This window comes from Pelecanus crispus, chromosome 9, assembly GCF_030463565.1.
Source record: "Pelecanus crispus isolate bPelCri1 chromosome 9, bPelCri1.pri, whole genome shotgun sequence".
Taxonomy (NCBI): Eukaryota; Metazoa; Chordata; class Aves; order Pelecaniformes; family Pelecanidae; genus Pelecanus; species Pelecanus crispus.
Window position 1 is genome coordinate 40,582,118 of NC_134651.1, and position 22,697 is coordinate 40,604,814.

Here is a 22,697-nt window from a genome sequence, read left to right on the forward strand (position 1 = left end):
CCTGCCAGGCTGCAGAAAGCACAGGGGTATGGAGAGAAGCAAGGAAATTCTGATACTTGTCTAGATGTCCTTGCTTGTGGTCCATAGCATCTGTGGCTCTAAGGAGTCAGAAAGGATTCAGGGATTAATGCATCAGATTTATAAAAGTTCCTGCTTCTGCTCTTTGGACTTGGATCCCAGACTAAACAGAGGGTTTTTGTAGAAGCAAACTTGGATTTTTCCACATTTCCTTCTATAATTGGATACTCATAATGATACATTGCAGTTTTTATGTGCATTTTAAATACAGGACTGGATGTGTGACTCTTTATGCTTAATTATCCAGTGTTTCTAATATTGGGGCTGTGAGAGGTGAGCAGGGCTTGGAATTTGAAACTTCCATTCCCTCTTTCTTTAGGCCTTTAGAGTTTGTGGGATCCTCCTGATGTGAGCTGTTGCTTGTGCTGTGTTTTGTTTTCCTCGCTCAAACTTTTACACTCGCAGCGTTATTTCAGGGATCAACGGAGAAATGCTGGGGAAAGCCAGGGTGTATGCTTTGACATAAAGATCCTTCCATCCTTCTTGCCTGCCGTTGGAGAAGACCCTTGGAGGTCACTGGAGACCTTAAAAGTCCAGAATTTAACTTTTCTTGTGCTTTTTATTTGCAACTATTACTATAAAGCATCCTTACTTGGCAAAAACCGCGGTCTTCCCCTTATATTTTCAGCATGTACAGCCTAGAGAGATTTGCAGCCTGACATGTTGCTGCTCTTTTTTTTTTTTCCAGGCTGCTCAAGGAGGAGACGACCTGGATAAAGATTTCACCGAGGAAACAATAAAAGAATATGATGGGAATTATTATGATAACTATTACGACCGAACAGTGTCTCCTGATATTGGCCCCGGCATGCCTGCTAACCAGGACACCATCTACGAAGGGGTAAGAGAGTTAATTTTCCATCAAGGGTAAGCCTAGTTCAAAAATGTTTGTCTTCCCATAATTTATAGCATAGAGATTAGCAACGCAAAAACCAGTGAGAGCATCTCGCTTGGATTCATCCACCTGCAATGCATGTGTTTTGCACGAGGCGAGGAGGAGGTACCCTGTTTCTTTTCTACATGAATGTCAGCAGTCCTTTGGTTGCAGAAGTTGGCCCAGCATCTCCAGTTCCTGCTGGGAGTGGTGATGCTGATGCAGGCGATGTCCTCTTTGACTCTTTGGCCTTGTGTTTCCCTTGTGTGCTGCAGATCGGTGGCCCACGGGGTGAGAAAGGACAGAAGGGGGAGCCTGCGATTATTGAGCCGGTAAGGACTATCTGGGTTTTTTTTTTCCTTTGGTTTCTGTCCGTCCTGTCCCCATCGCGTCTGTCCCTCCTCCAAGGAAAAAGGTACAAGGGGTACGTTTGGTATGGTTTGGTGCTCTCAGTGGTACAGCTGGGAGGAAAATTTCCCATGGAAGAATTACTTGGTTCATTTAAAAACTTTTAATACAAAATAGTGTAATTATTCTTTTTAAACTTCAAGAAGCGACCTAAATTAGGAAGGAAGTGCAAAATTTCCTGTGAAATCTCTCATTTCCCAAAATAAAACCTTAGGCCTTTTAGAATTGCAACATTAGGCAGAGGGCATGCCTCACCTCTCCGGAGGTTTTGAAGTGCCCCCGACTCGGCAGCGAACCCGCTCCCCCGAGCGCCCGCAGCCGGTGGCCAGGTCATATCCTGACCTGAACTTGCAGCTTGGGGCCGGCTTTAATTGTGCAACTAATGTGTTCATCTCTGTGGAAATAAAATGGTTCTCCCTGCACACAGCTGTGGGAGAGGAGAGGTTTGCTCCTGTGCCTGCTCCAGGGTCCCACCCGCTTTCCACTTTCAGAGAAACCCTGTGTTGTCCCAGGAGCAGAACCTGGCACTCTCTTTCTTTACAGTTCTGCCCTGGCGTGTTTCTGAAGTTGGTTTTTCTTTCTAAAGAATGGTTATAAACTGCCTGCGCCCTTTGCAGTCTGCAAAAAATGTGGGTGCCCAACTGAGCACCCCCTTAGGTGAGGACAGAGCCGCTCCCCGGCTGCCCTTGCGGTGGGGACGGCTGGCGTTTGCTCAGAGGTGCCCGCTGAGCAGAGCAAGAGGCCGTTGGCTGATGGCCGTGTGTCTGTCCCTCGTCGTGTGTCAGGATGCCAAAGTACCCCCATGCCTGCTTCTTCTCGGGCTGGAAACAGGGCTTCGGGTCCTTGCAACTACCTCCCCTGAGCCTCATCCCCGAAGGGCTGAGCACATGCTTGCTGCACACCAGCAACTCAATTAACCTAATTTTCCTTGGCAGAGGGCCAGCACGGCACCCAGCATCAGGGCGGCACTTCCCATCGCTCCGAGGCCATTATTTTTCTTTTAATTCTTCCTCCCTTTCCTTCTCTGCCTGACACTTCGGCAGATAGTCGGGGAGGGCCAGGGAGAAAGTGGGGTGCAGCAGCAAGGCTTGAGAAGCCTGAATGAGTGCCTTATAAAAGCATTTCCGACCTTTCCTTCCTTCTCTTCTTTTCTGGGTCTCGCTCTCACTTTGCAAACAAAAGGAGGAATGAGCGAGTTGCTTATCAGAGATGTGGGAAGGGTGGGGGGCAGCCGAACCCCGTGAAGATGATGGCAGAAACCCAATTTGCCCTGTCCAGAACCTGAAATGCTACAAAGCAAACAAAATAGTTAAGTTTAATCATCCAGAAAGAATTTGGCTGCCTTTGCTGTTTCAAAACACTGGAGCATGTATAGCTTTTGCCAGAAAGTAAACAAGACCAAATGCTGCCTTTTCCTTCTCTATGCCGTTCCTCTTCAGCAGAGAGAAATTCAGATTTGCTGTGCTCTTTACTCTTTTTTTTTTTTTTTTTTTTTTGATGGGAGCTGCAGCAGAGGGGGAATAAAAACCAAACGCAGAAGTCAGATCCTGCTGGGTTTTCTCTCCTTTTCGTTCAAAGCGCCTGTCCTTCAATCCTTGCTCTGTGCTGACACTCGCTGGAGGCAGCGGGGCAGCACAGGCGCAGGGCAAGGAGGGATGCAGCCGGGGATGGCTGGGACCCCCGCATCCCAGCTCTGGAGGCACCAAGCTGCTTTTCATAGAATCGCAGAATCATAGAATTTGCCTTCTGAAAGCCCTCTGTCCTCTGTGGGGGACTCTGGGGCTCACACCTGCCTTTGGAGAGGGTTTGATCCGCCTTTGCATGGCACCTTTGTGTGTTGCAGCCAGCTTTTGGGCTGTTTCTGGGATACTGGCTTTGCTTGTGGGTAGCACCTGGGTGTTGACTGAGTGGAAGCAACACCTTGTTTGCCCCTGGGACAGTCCTAAATCCATGGTTTGCCTGCCATGCGATCCCAAGGCAATCGCCCTCGGTGACATCCCCCAACTGGTCCTGGTCCCAAAACCCTCCCACATTTCCATTGCTCCTGTTGATAAGCAGTCATATAAACGGTGGAGGTTTCCTGCCGAGGAGAATCTCCAGATGTCCCTAAAGCCTAGAGCTCAACATAAACAAGCAGATAAATATGGGAAGATGCCAAGGATGTTTGCATCACAAATTGGCTAATTAGCCCAGACTCTTCCCCCATGCAGAGGACAGTCCCAAGGCTCTGCAGCTGGCCATGAGAAGCAGAGCGTCAGTGCTGTGCATGCTCAGACCATGGTAATGCTGGCACCCAGCAGCCCCAAAATGTCCTGGGCGGGAGACCTATGTGGGCCATGGCTCTCTGCACCAGCCCAGAGACAATTATTAGTTTCTGTTTTGGAGCCTACGCCATGAACGTGCCATCGTTGGTCTCAACAGGGATGGACCTTGGGGTGTTGGTAAGGGGAAAGGTTTGCTGGGACCTCTAGGGTTTCCTGTGCAAAATCCTCATTGCGTGTCTGGAAAGGAGCTAGTGCTTAGTGGATATCCTGGGGGACACCTTCTCCATCAGCATAGCTTGCCTCTTCTTGGTAGCCTCCAACAGCAAATAGCTCATGCTTAGTGCAGGTTGGCGGAATGTTGTGTAAGGTTCACCCCTAATTCCCACGCAGAAGAGAGCAGCGTCTCCATGGCAGACAGTGAAACTGCTGTCAAAATGGGCATGGGGCGAAGTCCATGACCTAAATTCTTTACTGGTGAAGAACGACTGCACAGGCGCTTCTGTGATGACAGCAGCAACAAATTTCCCCTAACGCATCCAAATGAAGCGGAAGCCAGATTTTAAACGAGGTGGTAATGAGTAGTATGGACACTGGGAAAGACCAAAAATAGTGCTGGCCACGTGTTAGTGGTGCAGAAACATGCATCCCACTAATGGAAGCAGGAATGGGTCATGGCAGCATGTTTTACCCTATTTTTTGCTCCTCTGGGCTTAGAGAACTGTGGTTTTTGGGGCAGGAATGCCTGGATTTTCCCCTAGACATTTCAGATTCATTCAGCTCAGCCCTGTCTGCTGTAGTGGCTGCCATGGGGTCAGCCAAGGCTTTTTAGCACTGGAGCCTGAGCCCAGAAGACCAGCCAAGGGTGGCCCAAGACCAGTCCCTGCACTTGCTTCCTCCACGTTTCTTCCATATGAGATGACTTTTTATCTACCGATTTTTACAGGCTGATTTCATCCCATAGGAGAAATGTCTCTGCTACAGATGAGCTGGCAAGTGCTGGCACTGCTTTGGCTTGACCTGGGTGCTGCTGGGGGCACGGTCACTGGCCCAGAAATAAAAAGGCAGCGCTCGCTGTGGGGCTCTTCCCGACAGATCATTCTGATGATGCTTCTAGAAAGCATTTGCCAGGTTTATTGGGAGGTTTTTTCCCTGCCTCTTACATACCCGTGAGGGGGGGGGGGGGGGCGGGGGGGAAGCTCAGTTCTACTGAGTACATGATAGACCTGATTTAAAGTTATGACAAAATATTTAGATTAAAAGGAATGGAATAACATTATTCTACCATTTTGCCCACACAGTGATTTCCTAGGTACACAGAGTAAATCACAGCATGCAGTCTGCTGAGAGAGTCATTTAAAAAAAAAAAAAAACCAAACAAACTTGTGATTTGATTATTAACTTTTTTTTTTTAAGCTGCTTGAGTCTGGAAACAGCTGCTTCCTGAAGAGAAGCTCTTCTCCCGCTCCAGCACCATCAAGGCTGGATGTGCCCCAGGGTTTGCCCTTTGCCTGGCCATGAGCTACGGGAGAAGGGTTGCGGTTAGGAAGGTGACCCTGTGCTGGGGCGAGGGTGGGCTTGGTGCTGGGGGAAAATGCTGTTTTGCCAGGCCCTGCGTGGTTCAAATAGTTGGTATTTGGCTTTGCAATGGGCAGTGCCTTTTGTGCCTCTGGCAATGGGGACACGGGAGGTGTCATCCAGAGAGAGTGGAATCTTCAGCTCTGGGATGCCTAGACCTAGCAGCAAGACCTGAAATGTTTAAGAACAGATAAAGCATTGGGCTTTCCAGCCCTGTAGTCAAAGTGACTCTGAGGATGTGCCTTGCTAATCACTTTTTTTTTTCCTTTTTCTTGCTTAGGGTATGCTGGTGGAAGGCCCACCTGGTCCCGAAGGCCCAGCAGTAAGTGGCACTTTGTCTACACCTTGCAGCGAAGGATGCGCGTGGCTCCGGGGTTCGGGATGCACGGGAAGGGCTCAGCACACAGCTGTTCCCGGGCTCTATTGCTTCCATATGCCATGCATGTGTACAGAGTGCTTCGGGGCTGATTTTCTGGTGCAAAAATAAACAGAAAGCTCTAATTCTTTTCCTGCTTTCTGTACAAATATGTTACAAATAATAACACATTTCTTAGTGGCTTATTTTTTTTTTTCTCTCTCTCTTCTATGCTAGGGTCTTCCAGGACCTCCAGGACCAACTGGACCTGTGGGCTTAATGGGTGACCCTGGGGAGAGAGTGAGTACCCATGTCTTTCTCCTCTTTGGCTGAAGCTTTGGGTCATTTTGTGTGTGCAAAGTGGGACTGCAGTGTATCACTGGAGCCCTACAATACTGCTCATCCTGTAACAGCAATCTCCTCTGAGTCAACCCCAAAAGGAGCTTATGGTGGGATACAGAGCAGACCTTTGCATCCAGGGGCAAAGGGCTGGGGAACAGCCATGCTAGTCAAATGTATTAAGCAGTTTTCTCCAGGTTAAAACCAAGACTAAGGCTGACAAACCTTCTGTTCTCTGTTTGCACCCTTTGGCATGTGGTCACTCATTCCGATGCCGGAACTGGGCTGTGGCACTGGGAAAACAGGATAAGCAAACACATAAAATAGCTGTTAGTGCAGTAAAATGAAGTTCAATGGCAATTCTGCATTCTCATTCCAGCTGGTGGTGTGAGTCCTGGTAGAGGGTCTGGTTTTATTTAGGTACAGGATGGTCCTAGGGTTATGCCAGCACCTTTCCTTACATTCGTTTTGTGTCCCATACTGCTCCTGGTGGGAAGGTGGCTCTTGTGCAGCACCTCGCCTTTTCTGTAGGTGGATTATTGGTCTGTACCAGCGAGCACGGAGACTGATTTACGTGCTTTAGCAATGCAGTAACTTAGGTTTTGCATGTTAGATTTTGATGTCACTTTAAATCGGTTTTATCCCTAGCAGCTTTGTAAACTCCTGCCTGTAGAAGCCTCCAGCTTTGGGGTGTCCCATTGAAGGCAGCTGCTCCCAAGCACTTTTGTGGACTGTGACTCCAAATCCCAGAGTTTAGCACCGCACTTTGGTCAGAGTTGCCTATTTATTTGGTATTGCCAAGTCCTCACCTGGAATCAGGAATGACCTCTGTTTTGGGAGCTGCTGAACTGGAGCCTCGTGTCAGTAAGTGGTGCACAAGCACCATCTGAGTGGCAATCTGTGTGCTCGGCAATGCCAAAAATTAAAACCCACTCTCCTCACTCCTCAAGCTGAGTCTCCGAAATGACCCTCCTACCAATATATTCCTCATCTGCTTTTGTTCACCCACAGATCAAGCCTATTCCCCCTCCCCGGCAGAGGCAGCCAGGCAAGCGGGTACCCGTGCACAAGTTGCCTGGGCAGACAGGGACCAGGCTGCACACCGCTCCCAGCCCTGCACCCAGCAGGAATTTTGGCCTGACATCTAGTGGAAGATTCCCCATAGCACAGATGGGGTCTGGCTTTACACAGAGGCTGAGGTGGAACCAGCCTCGGCTGCCAGAGCAGCTTGGTTTGGGTCTGAAACTAGAGAAGTGCACGCAGTGCCCTTGAGCAGTACTGGTTTGGGTGATGGAGCACCAAAAGCGGGGCTGTGCTGGGCTGGAGAGGAGCAGTTTCTGTCTCGATGCAGCCCAGCGGAGTGGCATCCGGGGCCACAGGCTGGTGCAGCAGCGGCACAGGGGGATGTGTGTACCAGCAGCAGTCATCTCACATGAGTAAATTCATTGATTTCCACAGGTTTGCATGAGCAAAACAAATGGAGCTTAGAGCTTGACACCGTTTCGGTGCCTTGGTGCATCTTGATGTTGAGTGCAGTCAAAGATATTTTCAAAATAGCTGCTAGTGTACTGTTGTTTTATCTGGGGAATAGAGCTCCCAGCAGCCCCAGTGCTAGTCTCCGTCTATGGCTCGTTGTGGCCTGAGACATCCTGACAGTTCTGTTTGCAAAAAAGGCAAAAAATGTGCCTACAGGTGGGTTTCTGAAGGCAGGCTTGGTTGGAGGTCTGTTCTTCCAGAGTTTCTCCTGGAAAGCACTGGTGGGAGGAGAGCAGCAGCAACACAGATCACAGGAGATGCACCCAAACATGCAATGTCCCGCTGCCGTCAGTGCTGTCACCCAGCAAATGCAAAACACTTTTCCAAGGAAGGGAGCACTTACCAGCAAATGCTTCCCTAATCTGATCACTGAGGTCTTGAGCACGTTTTTCTGGCAGATAAGGCAGCCCGCTACCCGTGGCAGGCTTGCATGCACTGCAGCATCCTCCACTGATCCAACAGTTGGTTTCCAGATGGGGAACCGCATCCCATTTGCCTCCTGGGTGCCCAGGAAGGATAAGATGGGGCGACCCAGGCTCTCTGTGTTTGTAGGGCTTCCTACCATTCTGGCAGATTTTGCTTGAGTTCTGCCTGGACAAGGTGGGAAAAGCCAATGAACTGGGTTCAAATGGGAAGGTCTGGATAGATAAGGGGTGTTGCGCTGCTCTGTGTGTCTTAGCACAGCTATTTGCTGCACAACTGCTGTTAAGGATTTGTCTTGTGGCCTGCCTTACCGTTTCTTTTTTTAACTTTTTTGTCTTGAGTAACCTAAGACCTAGAAAGAATAGGAGGGAGAATTCACTCCATTGCATAGGATCAGAACAAGATCTCTGCGCTACCAAGGATCCCACCTTAGCCTTGTTTTTAAGGCTGGAGCGATGCCAGCGGTTTGCCGTGGCTTCCTCTGCGGTTGCCATCAGGCGTGCATCAAACCCTCTGGTTTTCATTTCTTCTTGTTCCCGGCATGGCAACACCAGCTGAGGCACCCCTGGAAGTGACCAAGCATGGTTATACACCAGGAGACAGGAAGGGATGTATCAAAACATGAAACCACCAATTAGACAGAAAGGCTGAATATTTTTCCCTAAGTCCTTCCTGGCCCTGCTCTCTGTATGGGTTAATGGAGACTGAGCCACTGTGCCTTAACTTGTAGAGGCCTTTTTTTAAACTGGGGTTTACCCCTCCCTTCTCCCCTTAGCTTTTAAAATCCAGCTGTGTTCCCTTTTCTGTCCTACGTACCTTTGAGCTGTTGTCCTTCCCTAGCGCTGCCCTTGCCATCATTCCTCTCCCACCCATCGAGGTGGTTCTCCATCCCACCTGCTCGTCAGCAGTAAGCAAGAGATGGGAAACTGCCCCTCTGCAGTTTGGTGCTCTTCCAAATTACTATCCCATCGGGGTGGATTTTGGATCTCCCCGGGCCTGGCTGCCTTCACTGGGGGCAATGGGCAGGAGGGGTTGCATTCCCAGCTTTCCTGCCTGCTGGAGGACAAAGCAACCAGCTGGCTCCAAACCTTCATTATTCACCTCCCAGCCTCATGACATGCATGTTGCAAAATACAGTCAGAGAAATAAAATCATTGCTGGCCTGCACTGGGAAGTGTCTGCTGTGGTGGTTTTAAGATGTACTTGAGGAGATGACTCAGGTGTTGGGGCATTCTTGTGGCAATGACCCTAACCTGGACCCCAGGTTTTTTGTTTGGTTTGGTTGGGTTTTTTTTAATTAAGGCTCTTTGCCTTGTTGGTCCCCAGGGACTTGGCTGGAGTCCACTGGCTTCTGCACTCCTGCATCCCCCCGGCACATCGCTATAAAGACCCCCACCTCATTTACACTCCTGGTGTATTTATTGTTTTTTGATGGAACAGTGATAATGTTTCTTGTGGTTGTGACATGATTGAGAATGAGAGGCCCTGACTGTGCTCTATCGATCGGGTGCCTGCAAGCTCAGAAAGTCAATACGCAGCTGCGGGCTCAGCCCATGGCCGGGAGCCAGGGCCACTGCTCAGAGAGGTTGGCTTAACCCTTTGAGACACTGCAGTCCTGGTTCTTCCTGCACTACTCTGGCAGAAGGATGGACCAAGGGAGGGCTCTGCATCCCTGGGTGTCAGACTTCATAGAGGATAGGCAAGCTGGGCAAGGTCTTTGCATCTTACAGTGGTCTAGGATTAGTCAAAAGAGCTGTGCGGCAGCATCAGGCACTTGGTGGGTCTTCATCCTGCATGTCTCCTCCTACACGTTGCCCAGCTTTCTCTTCTCCCCTTGATGTGCTGCTTCTGCTCCAAAGAATTCAGTTGCCTGACAGGATGGATGCTGACCCTGGTGCCGAGGGAGTCTATATTTCTGCCATTTGTCCAGGTAGATACAGACATTTGCTGGCCAGGCTCCTCTTGAACGGCCGTGCAAAGCCAATCAGCAGCAGACACACTCTCCCCGATGATGTTTCTCCACACCCTGAAATGAAAGGCATAATTTGCATTCTAGCACAGACGGCACATCCTGCTTTTCTGAGTGTCCAGAACAGAATGTAATACAACATATTGTGCATAAAGAAGTGATGAACTTGCAGAGCCGGGAACTGCAACTGTATTAAAATACTCCTTTTCAATTAGAGCTGCTCCTCTTTTAATTTGTTTATTATTAACCCTGTGCATAGCTCATGAATTTACATGATACTTGTATGTGTACAGTGAGGAATGCTTCCTATGCCTGCATCTGATAGAAAGACTTTTTATTTGCAATCAGGCAGGTGCACGGAATTAATATACCAACAATATTCAGCTATGTTAATATTGGCCAACACTCATTTAGCTCTGTTTTATTCATCATGTCAGTTTGTTCATTTATCCCAGTTATTTTACAACGCAAAGAAGAATTTGCGTCACTGGCAAAGCTGCAGAGCAGCCTGTTTGTGGGAGGTTTCAGAGGACTCGTCTGGGGGCAGGGCGGTTTAGGATGATTTAGGCAGGTTTCTTCGAGCAGTGGGAAGAAGAAAATATGGTACTTAGGAGACGGGAACATGCATGAAATGCATGCTATTTCATGGGTACTCTGGACTGGAATGAAGAAAATGGGAAAATGTGCTCCTTTAAATGAGCTGCAGCATTAGAGCAAACCACAGCCCCGCCACCGACCGCGCTGTGTGTTTGGAAATCTGGGGTGCCTGGGTGCTCTGGGCTTGATCAGCCTCTGGGGGAAGGCTGGTCGCAAAGCGGTAGTTGTATCTTCCAAGACCCTACGGGCGTTGCATCCCAAAGGACTTATTCCCCCTGAGGACAGTTTTGCATCTCAGAAGTGTAATAGATCCCTAAAATCCTTATGGGGGTTCTGAAAGGTTTGACATTTTCAGGGTGCCCTTTTTTTCCATCAGATGACAAGCGCTGCCTTGCCTAGAAGACCCCAAATACTGCGAGAAAGAGCTTTTGTTGCCTAATTTTTTTGACCAGGGTGAAAATGGCAGAAAAATAATCCTAGAGAGAGAAAGGCTTAAGGCAAATTTTGAGGCTCAGTGCTGTGGGCTGCTGGGCACTGCTCTGTCTGTCACTGTCTGCTACTCAAGGAGCCCAAGCACTAACACACCGAGGTTTCAGTTTAAACATTCCCTTGAAATATTGCATTAGCGTTTGCGCTCAGCATGGCATTTTAGAGCACTGCACCAAATGAAAGTTGAAGTCCCTATTCCTGGCTGCTATATATCAGCAAATCTCTATTTACATAATGAGCGTGACACAGATTTACACCAACCAAGAGTCTGGCATGCTGCATTTCTTAAAGGCATTCATGAATTTAAACCTACAAAGTGCTTTATGGGTTTGATTTTCTTCAATACCATTGCCCCACACTGCACAAGGAAAAGACCTCACACACCCAACCTGAAACAAAAAGAGGTGTTTATGTATAACAAACATTGCATCAGAATTTGTCAGGCAGAGTACACAGAGAGAGATAAACAAGCTCGTTCCTGATCCATCATATGCAGGACTGGAGTTAAAGGAGAAGGGAGAGAGGGAAGAAAGTTTATGATATAAAATGAGTCTGGCCTAAATTATTTATTGTGCTTCTGCTCCAACAGATGGGACTGCCCTCTGCACCTCATCAGTGGAGTCAGGGACTCTGGTGTCGGCCAGACTAAGTAAACAGCATGAATGTAACATCCTGAGCTTGTCTTGAAAAATGGATGGGCTGGTGTGTTATGCAGTCTCCCTTCAGTGCTGAGGGAGCTGCTGGGGGTGGGTTTGGTGGTTTGGGGTTTTTTTTTTTTTTGGCTGATAAATCACTGGCTGCAGTGTTGTCTGCTGCAGCACCAGGAGCAGCGTTGTTATTCCAGGCCGGTTGTGGCGCAGACCTCGGCTCCTCGTCCGCAGCGCTGCTCTGCCCTGTAATTGTGGGGCAGGTCCAGCCAGAGCCTGGCCGGAGCAACGCGCGGGCTGGGGCAGGGCGGAGTAGCAGCAGCTCTTCACCCCCACCCTGGTGCTGGGCTCTAATTTAGCGCTTGAAACTTTGGCTTGAATGTTTTGGGTTCCTTTTTAAGAGAGTCAACGAGGGAAATGTGAAGTTGAACATGGTATAGAGGGAATGGAAGAAGAGGGAGCAAAGAGATGTGAGAGATGCAAAAGAGACGCACCAAGATCTTGCTGGAAGACAGTGGGGCAAGGATAATGCATCAAACATTTTGGTTTGGTGGTTTGTTTTGAGGTTTGTTTTTTTTTTTTAAATGTTCTGATTTTTAGGGACTTTGTTACCTATTTCTGTTTCCCTCCTTTCTTTCCCACCTTTATCCACCTCCCTTTGCCTTGTGGGGTGAGTGTGCAACTTCCTGGGGCAAGGTCTGGCTCTTCTGTGTCCCTGTAGCGTGTCCATATACATCCGTGATTTGTGGCAGCTTTTATTTTTGCTTTTTTTGTGTGTCTGCAGGCTGGAGGGCTTCAGGCAGGTTGAGGAAAGTGAGAACTAATATAGGTGTTTATTGCTTGCCCTTCCAAGTGCTTTGGTTCTCTACAGATGGATTTATTATTGGTGTTTACAAAGTAGGGGAGCGTCCAAGTCCTCAAGCTTGAGCTGTTGGCCAGGCTGGCTGTCTTGCCATGACTTGAGCACCAGGGCTCCTCTTGGCCTCACTGGGACATGATCAAGTCACTCTTGTCTCCAGCTCTTTAAACTGGTGTGAAAATTGCAGTTAGGCATGCACATTGAGTAGTTGGATGTTATCCTCGTTTGCATGCAGGATTGCTGGATGGATGTGCAAATTTGGGTTAACTTAAACTTTTTGCTAAGGACACAGCTGGGAATGCAAATAATCTATGGGCTGTCTTCAGAAAATTGGCCATATTTGATTGTTTATAGCTTCATCGATAGATCTTTTACTGCATACTTGTTTCTTTAGTACAAGTTAAAGATACTCAACTGATGTTAATCAGCCCAGCTCCATTGAGACCGTCAGAGTTTTGCTGATTTACAGCTGCTGACAGGATCACTCTCTTGTAGATGGAAGTAGCCTCATAGGACTGAAAAAAAAAAGAGAGAAAAATGGAATGACCCAGATGACTGAACATGTCTGGAAACGTCGTTATCTTTCTACATTTCTGTCTTACTGACCAGAGTTATGAAGTTTCATATACTTTTTTAATAGGTTTTAACAGACCCAACTAAACATTGCATCCATTAACTTGGAACATTGCGGGGACTTCTATTGCTCGCTTGAAAATTGCATATGGCAGACCCTGGAAATATGGAGGCCAGGATGTAAGAAGAGGGAATTACTAAGAAAAATTGTGCACACTTACAGATGTGCTTCCGCAAAATTTGCTATAGCATTGGGATGCCTACATGCTCAATGCCTGCCTGTCAGTATAGGGAGACTTTTGGGTTGTGACATGTGCCTTTACAGCAATGACTACTTGTGTATGGACATGACTAAAATGACGCTTTAGAAGTTTATTTTTATTTATTCTTGTAGGGACCACCTGGTCGCCCAGGTCTTCCAGGAGCAGATGGTTTACCAGGACCACCGGGGACAATGCTTATGTTGCCTGTAAGTACAAGCATAACTGAAAAAGCATTTAAATGAGTCAGGCTTCTTGGCTTTGCTACTGCTTAGTGCCTGTTCTTGCAGAAGTTTCTCATCTCTTTTATACCAAGGACACATTTTCATTGGTATAAAAGATGGCTCCAGATGGTTCCCTTTGTAAATTTACTTTTTGCAAAGCACTAACTTCTTCACTAGTCAAAAGCATGGGGCAGGTACATTAAAATTTCCAGAAGTGATGAATAAGCTTAAGTGTTTCTGACTGGGTATGGTGCTGGAGAGTGAAAGTCATGAAGAAGCAACTGAAGACACCTCCAAGGGGCCAATTTCCAGGCAGAACCCTCCTTCCTACAGTGAGGAACCTCTAACAGTTCTTCAAAGTAGGTGCCAAAATCATAAGCACCTGAATGAACTGGTCTCTTTTGATGACCAGTGGTTAATTTGCATTGGGTTTTTTTCCTCCTACGTGAAGCTAGCAAATACCGAGTCAGCCTTCTTGGTCCTGGGATGCTAAAGGAATGGTTATATTTTGTGTCTGCTTTGATGTGAGAAAACCCTAAGGAAACCAGCTGCTGAAAATAAGTGGTTAGGTACCAAAGGGAAAGAGTTTTTAGTGAAAAACCACAGTGCTCTTGTACAGGCTCCAAATGGTAGGGTGATACTTGTGTAGGTTCCTGGCAGGGTGCCTAGGACAGCCGGGGCCAAGTGCTCAACATGGAGCTTAGCTGGCCATTACAATACATTTGTTGGCCCCTACAGTAACCAACTATAGGCCCGTAAATTGCATCTCTTTGAATATGCTTGCCAAGTTCGTGTGGTCGTATACCTAGTGCCAACCAAGTGAAATGCAGAGGTGAAATGGAGGTGAAAGTGCCGTCCAAGTAGGTTCTGCAGCCTGGAGAGTCCTTCTTGCAAAACCCCAAACACACATGCAATTAAGGCAGGAGAAGGGTGTGTGTCCTGGAAAGTGGGCTTGTAGCTGTTGGGGGTGGAAGAGGCAGAAGAAAACATTAAACTCCTTCCCTTTCAAGTTTGGGAAAATAAAACATTAATGCTTAGGGTTTTTTAAATCCTTTGTGTGTTGAAGGATCCTGGCTTGAACAATAAGCCACACTCTCTTCTTTGAAGCGCACTGCCACACTTGAGAAATGCAGCCTTTGTCCCGGGGCAAACAGGCAGCTAGAGCCAAATAACCTGATGCAACCCCATCTCCAGGGGTCTCCTGGCCAACAGCATCCCTATGGGGAATATGAGCCCTGTGAGAACTTTGCATTTCGTTTAGAATGGTGGTACGTGAGGTCCTTACAGTTCAGAGCCTACGATCCCTCTTATTGTGCGTTACTTTGAGCTGGCAGAGTTTGCTCTGTGGGTACAGACATGGGAAATGGTTGGTTTGTGCCTGTGAGCTGGGTGACCTGAGAGCACGATGGGTAACAGGATGGTCTGGAAGGACAGTGATGGCGTTGGGTCAGTCATGCTGAACAGAGTTGTTTAGGAGTCAGGCTAGCGTGAGGGTGGAGGGACAGCAGCCCTGTTGACCTGCTTTCTACATCTTGTTCCCATCAGTTCCGCTTTAGTGGAGGAGGAGATGCTGGCTCTAAAGGACCTCTCGTTTCAGCCCAGGAGGCCCAAGCCCAAGCCATCCTGCAGCAGGCCAGGGTAAGTGAAGGGCGGTGGGAATGTCTCTTGCAGCAGGTGCCCAAGGAAGCAGAGGACCAGAATAAACATATCGGAGGAGATGTCTTCATACTTGCACCATCCATGGTAGTGGTGGTGGTAACAGCCTCTCATCTGAGATGGGGTTGCTTGTGTGGCTTGAGGTGATGGTATCTGGATGACTTGGCCTTCTACTAATGGCCAGCAATAGGCCAGGCCCTAGAAACGTGGTTTTGAATTGCCTACAGACCTTGGACCAGGCCTTCTGCTGGTACTAGTAGACATAGATCTGTTGGCTTCAGTAGTGTTTGCTGTTTATGCTGACAGTTTTGAAAGTCTGTATGAACAGTTGTGGTATGTGCTGTAGAGGTTTTCTTTCTTTTGTTTTGGGGTTTTGGTTGGTTGGTTGGTGGTTTTGTTTTTTTGGGTGGTTTTTTTTCTGTAAATTGTAATAATTAAATGTATGTCACAGACGTAAGCTGTTCCTAGCTCCACAAATCTCAACAGGCAGACTGCAATTTTCTTCAGTGTATTTATTTGGAAATACACAACGACTATCCATGCAACCTCTTTTCCCTCAGATTGATTGATGATCAAATAGTCCCTGGCAGCATTCATTATGTAGGCTCACTGGTGAAACAAGATCGGCCGTGCACGTTCCCAGTACAACTCCTGTTCCCTGCCTAGATGAGTACCTTAGCATATAAGGCTTCAAACTCATCTGTTCAAAATAAAACTTAATTCCTAGGCAGTACAGCTTTGAATTTTTTTTTTCCACAAGTACTTGTGTGAAGTTACATTTGATCATTGACGTGTTAAAAGCAGAGGTGCAAGAGACACAATTACAGCAGAAGGGAACACGTGGGGACCCCACGTGCCCTCCTGCTGCGTTTGCCCCCATCTTGCCCGGGAGGGACCAAATTCTGGCTGGAAGCACACCCTTGCAATAAAGGGGAAAATATAAGAGAGTTTAGGGAGGCAGTCTGCAAAAGGACACAGCTTTGGGGGCACTGCTCCTCTCCCTGCCAAATGCAATCATCCAGGGGCAGAGCTTAGGTGCGCTCCTCAGGTCCGAAGCCCACATCTGTCTGCAGCTGGGATGTGTGGCTCAGACGTAGCCAGTCTGTTACTCCGAGCTGTTGGCAGTCGCTTTAGCACAGACTTTTTGGGCTGGTCTGCTGAAATAGGCTAAAAAGCAATTGTTTTCACCCTTGAATGAAATAATGTCCATTGGGGTCTCCCAGATGGGTGGCACGTGCGCCCTTTAGGTTTATATAAAGGGTTTTGGCTTAGCTGGGGCTATTCTGGTTTCCATCCAACTCCCCTCTTACAAAGGAGTTTGATTTGATACGTATTCAGGTAGAGTATAGGGCACTGATGCCACAGGCATTGCATTTTCCTGTCCATTAACCTTGCTCTGAGAATAATATTGGTGGATTATGTTTCTGGTGTTACCTTGTCAGCCTTAATTTCAATGCTGCCTACGGTTTTTCCATCAGCATTTTATTTTGCTGGGAAATAGGGGTTTTGACCAAATGAACGTTTCATGAGAAGCATCTGCTTTCTCAGACTCTCTGGTTTTGTTCCTTTTTTTTTTTTTTTTCTGCCTGTTCAAAATTGTGACAGTTACGAAAAAACAAAGAATCTCTCTCCCCTCACTCAAAGTCCCTTTTCTTTTTTTTAATTTTCAGGTTTGGGGGAAAACTTAAAAAACAAACAAATTCTGGGTGACTTTTGGGCTGTGGATGAAAAGTTGAATATTTCCACAAAGGAAAAAAAATCTATTTCTTGGTTAACTTCAACCTATGGTCAGACAATTTCAGCTGAAAACCCTGATACCAAAGCAGAAAGGAAAATAATTTTTTTTTTTTTTTTTTTGTGGGGAAGTTACAAGATATGGCAGGAATGGAAAAGGAATTCCACAGGGGCAGGATATCTTCTTTCCTTTTTTGTGGTTTGGGTGGGTTTTTTTTGTTATTGTTGTTGTTAATTGCATTATTAGGTTGATTTATTCCCTTAAAATTTGGCTTTTGATAGACACCGAACATTGTCCCAGCCGGCAGTGTTTCAGAGCATCTCCCTTTTAATGGGGTGTTGTAAAAAGATGCCACATAATCTAGCATTTGTGCAATATTTATGCTATTCTAAGTGTAATCACGGGTAGATTTTAATTACTGGAGTACACAGATAATTACAACTCTTTAAAAGTGTTGAATTGTCATGAGGGAACAAATTGTCCAAGTGATGTTTTAAAGTGTGGACCAGCCCCATTACCCACCATGGAAATTACTGACTTGATGCATGGTAACGTGACTCCTTAATTATTGAGCTAAAAGCCCCCTGTTGCAAAGAGAATTGTCGTTCTGTTTGCAGGATATTAAATAGTAACCCAAAAAAAAAAAAAAAAAGGACAAAATTCCTACAAAATTGAACTCCTAGGATCATAAAGAAAAAATTCTCTTAAACTGAACTGAGATCGTAAATATATGTGAACAAACCCCTATAGCCTGCCCACGCAAATTTTTTACATTTACCTTCAATAACTCGTTGCCAAAAGCATCCATTTTATTGTGCCTGTACGTGATGATGGAAAATGGGATCTGACCTGCAGAGGCAGATTCTCATCTGGTTTAAATGCAGGCAACTCCTCGCCCCTCCATGTGCCCTGGGTCCGGGCCAGGGTCTGTCCGTACGCATCTGTAGAGGGGTTTTGTACTTCACGTGCGGAGTGGGTGTACGGGGGGAGACGGGGTGTAGGTCCATATGTCCTCTCAGCAGCCCCATGCACCATCCGGGGGCTTTGCCCATTTGTGGGTGCAGAAAGAAGTTGGTGGGGCAGCAGGTTGAACGTTCTTGGGTAAATCCACTGAGGATACGGACATTGCTCCAAGGATTTCATGGTGGTTCTCGGGGCGTGGAGAGAACGTGTGGCTGGTGGCTTTGTCCCGTTGCAGCAACGAAGCAGAGACACCAACTGAGCAACATTTCTCTTTCTGTTGCAGCTGGCACTGAGAGGACCAGCAGGTCCAATGGGTCTGACAGGGCGGCCGGGCCCCATGGTAAGTGAACGGGCAAGCAAGGACGGAGCAGACTCCACTGGCGCCGGCTCCGTGGATGCTCAGGGTTACCTGCATGAATTGCTCTTTCTTAACATGATATGAATCTACCCTCTGGCTCTGTTGAGGAAAAATGTAATAAATCATGTTCTCTGTCCAAAGGGACCCCCAGGCAGTGGAGGACTGAAGGGAGAAGCTGGAGAAATGGGACCTCAGGTGAGTATGGGCAAATTGGGCGACCGGGGAGATCTGGGGGAAACGAAGGCGTGGAGCAGCCAGTCCTGCTTTAGAGGCTGTTGTGAAGGAGCGATTCAGTAAGCCAATGCCAGCTGAAAGTAGGAAGGTGTGGGAACATCTGTTTTGCATATAAATGTCCCTTCAAGTATCCAAATGCAGACTCAAGACATAATTTTAAGCCAACAGTGTAGAATTCTGCAGGTGGTAGTCCTTTCCTGCAAAGACATCCATCCGCAGAGGAGTCCTGTAAATACAAGATAGGTTGGAGGGTGGGGAGTTCGCTAATACTCAGGAAATTGTTCTTCCAAGCCATAAATCCTGCATTAAGGGAAAGTTCCTGTTTTCTAATGGTGGGGGAGGTGATTTGTCTCCACCACGTGGAGCTGCTTGCAGGGCAAAAGCTTCCTCGCAGATAAACACGTGCAATTCCTGTCCAGAGACGCTCAGTCCTCAGCCTTTCCCGTGTATTTTGAACCACGGGCTCTGCTTGAGGGGTTCACGTCCCATTCTGTAGCCCTGGTGGCCCTGACAGCCCCAGCAGTGCCTGATCTGCGATGCCAGCAGGCACTGGGTCCGTCTGTCGTGCCTTTGGGTGATGGCATTTCTTCCTCTCTCCTTGATGCCTTGCAGGGTCCACGAGGCATCCAGGGTCCTCCCGGTCCGGCAGGAAAACCAGGCCGCAGGGTGAGTGTCCTGGGAGCTGCACTGACAACTGCATTAACTACAGTTTCCACTAGAAATTGGTTCTGCTGCCAAACAATTTCTGAGCACCGAGAGCATTGCACAAGAGCAGGCTGGCAGCCAGCCGGTGGCTTGTCCAGGACCTCTCCGTCCATCTGGGCAGACACAAATGAGGATGGGAGTTAAAAGCCGGGTGGTGTGGGGAGAATTGCAAGTCCACGCTTCCCACTCTTTCGTTGTCCCTTTTCTTTTTTTTTTTTTTTCTTCTTCTTTTTTTTTTTTTTTTCTTCTTTTTTTTTTTTTTTTTTTTTTTCCTCTGTGGCATTGAGGTTGTAGCTGCATAAATGCTCTGGGCTGGTTTGGACAGTCCCCAAGCGTCGGTAGTGTGCAAAAAGGATCCAGGCCCCAGAGGGTTTCTGGAGCTGGTATAAATCACACTCACTCGCTCTGTCAACATCCCTAGTGCTCATTTTTATTTTACTCCATCCTCTGGCTTGTCGTGATTCAGCTTGCCAGAAGTAGAAACAAGAAAGTCTTTTGTGTGACCTACTTCTGGCTTGCTTACAAAAAAATTCTCTCGTTTCAATTTGTGGACATCGTCATTAGCATATCTTAAAATGTGCTGGAAGATAATTATTTCAAATTAAAATCAATGACCATGTCCCAGCATCCCATGTAGTGAAGCAGCTTTGCTGCCATTTGTCTCGCACCCCTCATTAGTGCCAGGCTGAGCCCGGGATGCCGCTTCAAAAGCAGACCGGCATTTTTTCCATCGCCAAGGGAAGCTGCTCCCCAGCCGGCGAGCTCCGAATTAAATAAAACTTCACTCGGCCACAGACCAAAGAGCAGATGTCCCTGCGGTCCTGCCTTACCCTTTGTATTTGACTTTGCTTTTGTCTGTTGCAGGGACGAGCTGGCAGCGACGGTGCCCGGGGAATGCCAGGCCAGACAGGACCAAAGGTAGTGCCACGTACTTATGTGCTTTTGGAATCTGCATCTGCTTTTTAGCAAGCATGAACTGAGGGACCCTTGGCAGAAGCAGCCCACCATGCTTGGAGGAGGTTGTTGAAATGGTCCAGCGACTCCTGTAAAGTCCTGGGCTCCACATTTGAGGGACAGGAGTGAAGCACACACCTAGAAGGCAGAATAGCAATCTATCTTTTCTTTTCTCTTCCTTTTTTTTTTTTGATGCAACTTTTTTAAATTGCTGGATCCTCTTAAGAATGAAATATGCTCCCTTGGCTGCAGTTGTAGAACAAATACTTTGGAATCCTAATTATGAAAAACAAACATGAATGAGCGGTTGGAAACATCCTAAAATATAACTATCAAAAAAATTACCTATTAACTGGGTGAGGAAATGTAGAAGACGTGGTGAGGAATTTTAATGCCCTGTATTTTTATTTGAGACAAAATCCCTTCATTCAGCTGTGATCTGGTGGTATTATCAAGCAGGAAAGAAGCTGTTCCACTGAAATTGAATGCAGAGAAAGTTTGCTCAGGGAATCATGTATTAGAAGGTGTAAGTACTTTATTATGTAGATACTTAAAGCTGGAATAGATGGGGGGTTTTGATACCGAGACAGGAGACTGCAAATCATTTATCCAGTAAAGTGCTTTAATGAGTGTCGACTGCCCTCAGAGGAGTGGATGCCAGGGAAGAAGGGAAAACAGAGTAACGAGCAGCACTGGGGAAGGAGAAGGAAATTTGCTGTGAGCAGAGACAGCGCGATGCTCTAGGACCTGCCAGAACAAAGAGCTGTTGGTTACCTTGGGTGCACCTCGGCCAGCCTTGGCCAGACCGATCCGTCCTCGGATCTGCTCAGGTGTGATCGATTTTCTTTCCCTTGCTAATAGGTAAAGGATTTATGGAAGGGAGGAGCTGGTACTATTTTCACATACCATTAGTATGTGAAAATGCAAGTGGCTTCACCTCTCTACAGAGAAAAAGGGACTTTTCTGTCTACTGGATGGTGCTCGCTGCCTTCTGCCCTGGGCGTTAGGAGATGGTGTCGCCTGCGATTTGTAAACACCTCTGTGTCTTCTCTCTTTTTTTAAAGAGTTGAGGCTTTCGGGAAAAGGCTGTCTCTATGCATTGGTGTCCCTGTTTCCCCCCAGAACATGGGAGACTGGAACAGGGCACAAGTTTGGACAGAAACCCTATTGCGGGTTGCCATGGTTCACCTTGAGCTCTCCACATACCAACCCGGAGGAGCTGCGCGGGCACGGGCGAAAGCCCCAGGAGGGCAGGCTCCTGCTGCCCGCCTGCCCTCAGACTAATGGGGTTTTGTTTTTTCTTCCTCACACTTGAATTTCTCAGTGTTGCCCATTTCCTTTGGGAGCATCCACGGGCCTGGGCAGGGGACGTGAGGAGCGCGCTTAGGGGACGTTCGCACGGTCATTTGCAGGCAGATGCTGGCAAGCGCTGCTTGTGCTCTGCCAGCGTGAGGTTGCATGACTTTCTTAATATGGTGCCAAGCACAAATTAACACACCCAGCCTTTTAGCAGAGCTCATTATTTTGGGCTTGGCGTCATGCTCCCCAGAAGGATGGCCAAAGCTGTTTGGCCCAGAGCTGCGTTTACAGCAGTGGCAGGAGCTACTGGAGATGTGTAAGACAAGAGGTATGGTGGGAGCCATTCTTGCCTTGTTTTGCCTTGCCAGTGGCAGTAGTTTGGGGCCATATATCCCCTATACATCCACGGTCTTGCAGCTGGCTTTGTGCCTGCTCAGGCTGGGGTCGGGCAGAGCAGGCTGCTCTTTGCAGGGTAGCGTGGAGATGTCCCTTTCGCAAGAGCCTTAAGCATCCATGTGAAGTCATCAAATTCACCAGCTGATGATGTTCCTTTTTAGGTCAAAACATCCTTAAGCATCCATGTGAAGTTACCAAATTTACCAGTTGATGACGTTCCTTTTTAGGTCAAAACAGATCTGTCTTCCGACCTGGACTTCATTAAGACCGTCTCCAGAATTTATTTTTATATGTATTTGTTTCCTTGGAGTGTCCAGGAGGGTTAAAAGGATGTATGGGATGGATTGGAGTAAAGCTCAGGGTAGTGTTTGGGTACCTGTTGGCAGGTGTGGCATATACTAGTGTCCCGTTTGCTCACCACTGGATTGTCGTTTGGAATTCCATAGAATTAAAAAAGTAAATGGACTAGAAGAACCTGTCCAGAAGGGGAGATTCTTTAGATCATGGAGAATTCACCCTGAGAAGCTCTGAAATCCATGTGGAAAAACATTTAAAACTGTAGGTGCTGGGGGGAGAGGGAAGGAGGTAAAATGACTTTGAACTTTTTTCTTTTTTTAATCTATAACTTTGAAATCATCATTGGTCTGATGGGAGATGAAGGCTGAATGTCTGTGGGAGAAAATCGATCTGTCCTTGACACAGAAAGGAAACAAATTGGGAAGATATTCAACAGCAGGTGGAAATGCGTACTAAACTGTTTTTTCTTTTAGGGTGACCGAGGGTTTGATGGCTTGGCTGGTTTGCCTGGTGAGAAGGGAAATAGAGTAAGTTATCTTCCACTTGTCTTCTGGCCACGGTCTATAATGAAACCTTGGCAGGGGGAGGTGGCTGGGAGGAGGGCAGCTATTGCTGGGGATGAGCCACAAT

At 47.5% G+C, this 22,697-nt stretch overlaps 1 protein-coding gene across 2 annotated transcripts in view; it reads left to right on the forward strand.

The window, feature by feature from the left end:
• COL5A1 (collagen type V alpha 1 chain) overlaps positions 1–22,697 on the forward strand; it is a 157,885-nt gene that overhangs the window by 77,738 nt on the left and 57,450 nt on the right. For both annotated transcript variants that reach the window (XM_075716081.1, XM_075716082.1), the window contains exons 8-18: positions 767–919; positions 1,228–1,284; positions 5,480–5,521; positions 5,792–5,854; positions 13,381–13,455; positions 15,016–15,108; positions 18,108–18,164; positions 18,324–18,377; positions 19,029–19,082; positions 19,986–20,039; positions 22,541–22,594. In XM_075716081.1, the coding sequence (XP_075572196.1) occupies positions 767–919; positions 1,228–1,284; positions 5,480–5,521; positions 5,792–5,854; positions 13,381–13,455; positions 15,016–15,108; positions 18,108–18,164; positions 18,324–18,377; positions 19,029–19,082; positions 19,986–20,039; positions 22,541–22,594 (756 nt within the window). The remainder of the gene's footprint in view (positions 1–766; positions 920–1,227; positions 1,285–5,479; positions 5,522–5,791; positions 5,855–13,380; positions 13,456–15,015; positions 15,109–18,107; positions 18,165–18,323; positions 18,378–19,028; positions 19,083–19,985; positions 20,040–22,540; positions 22,595–22,697) is intronic.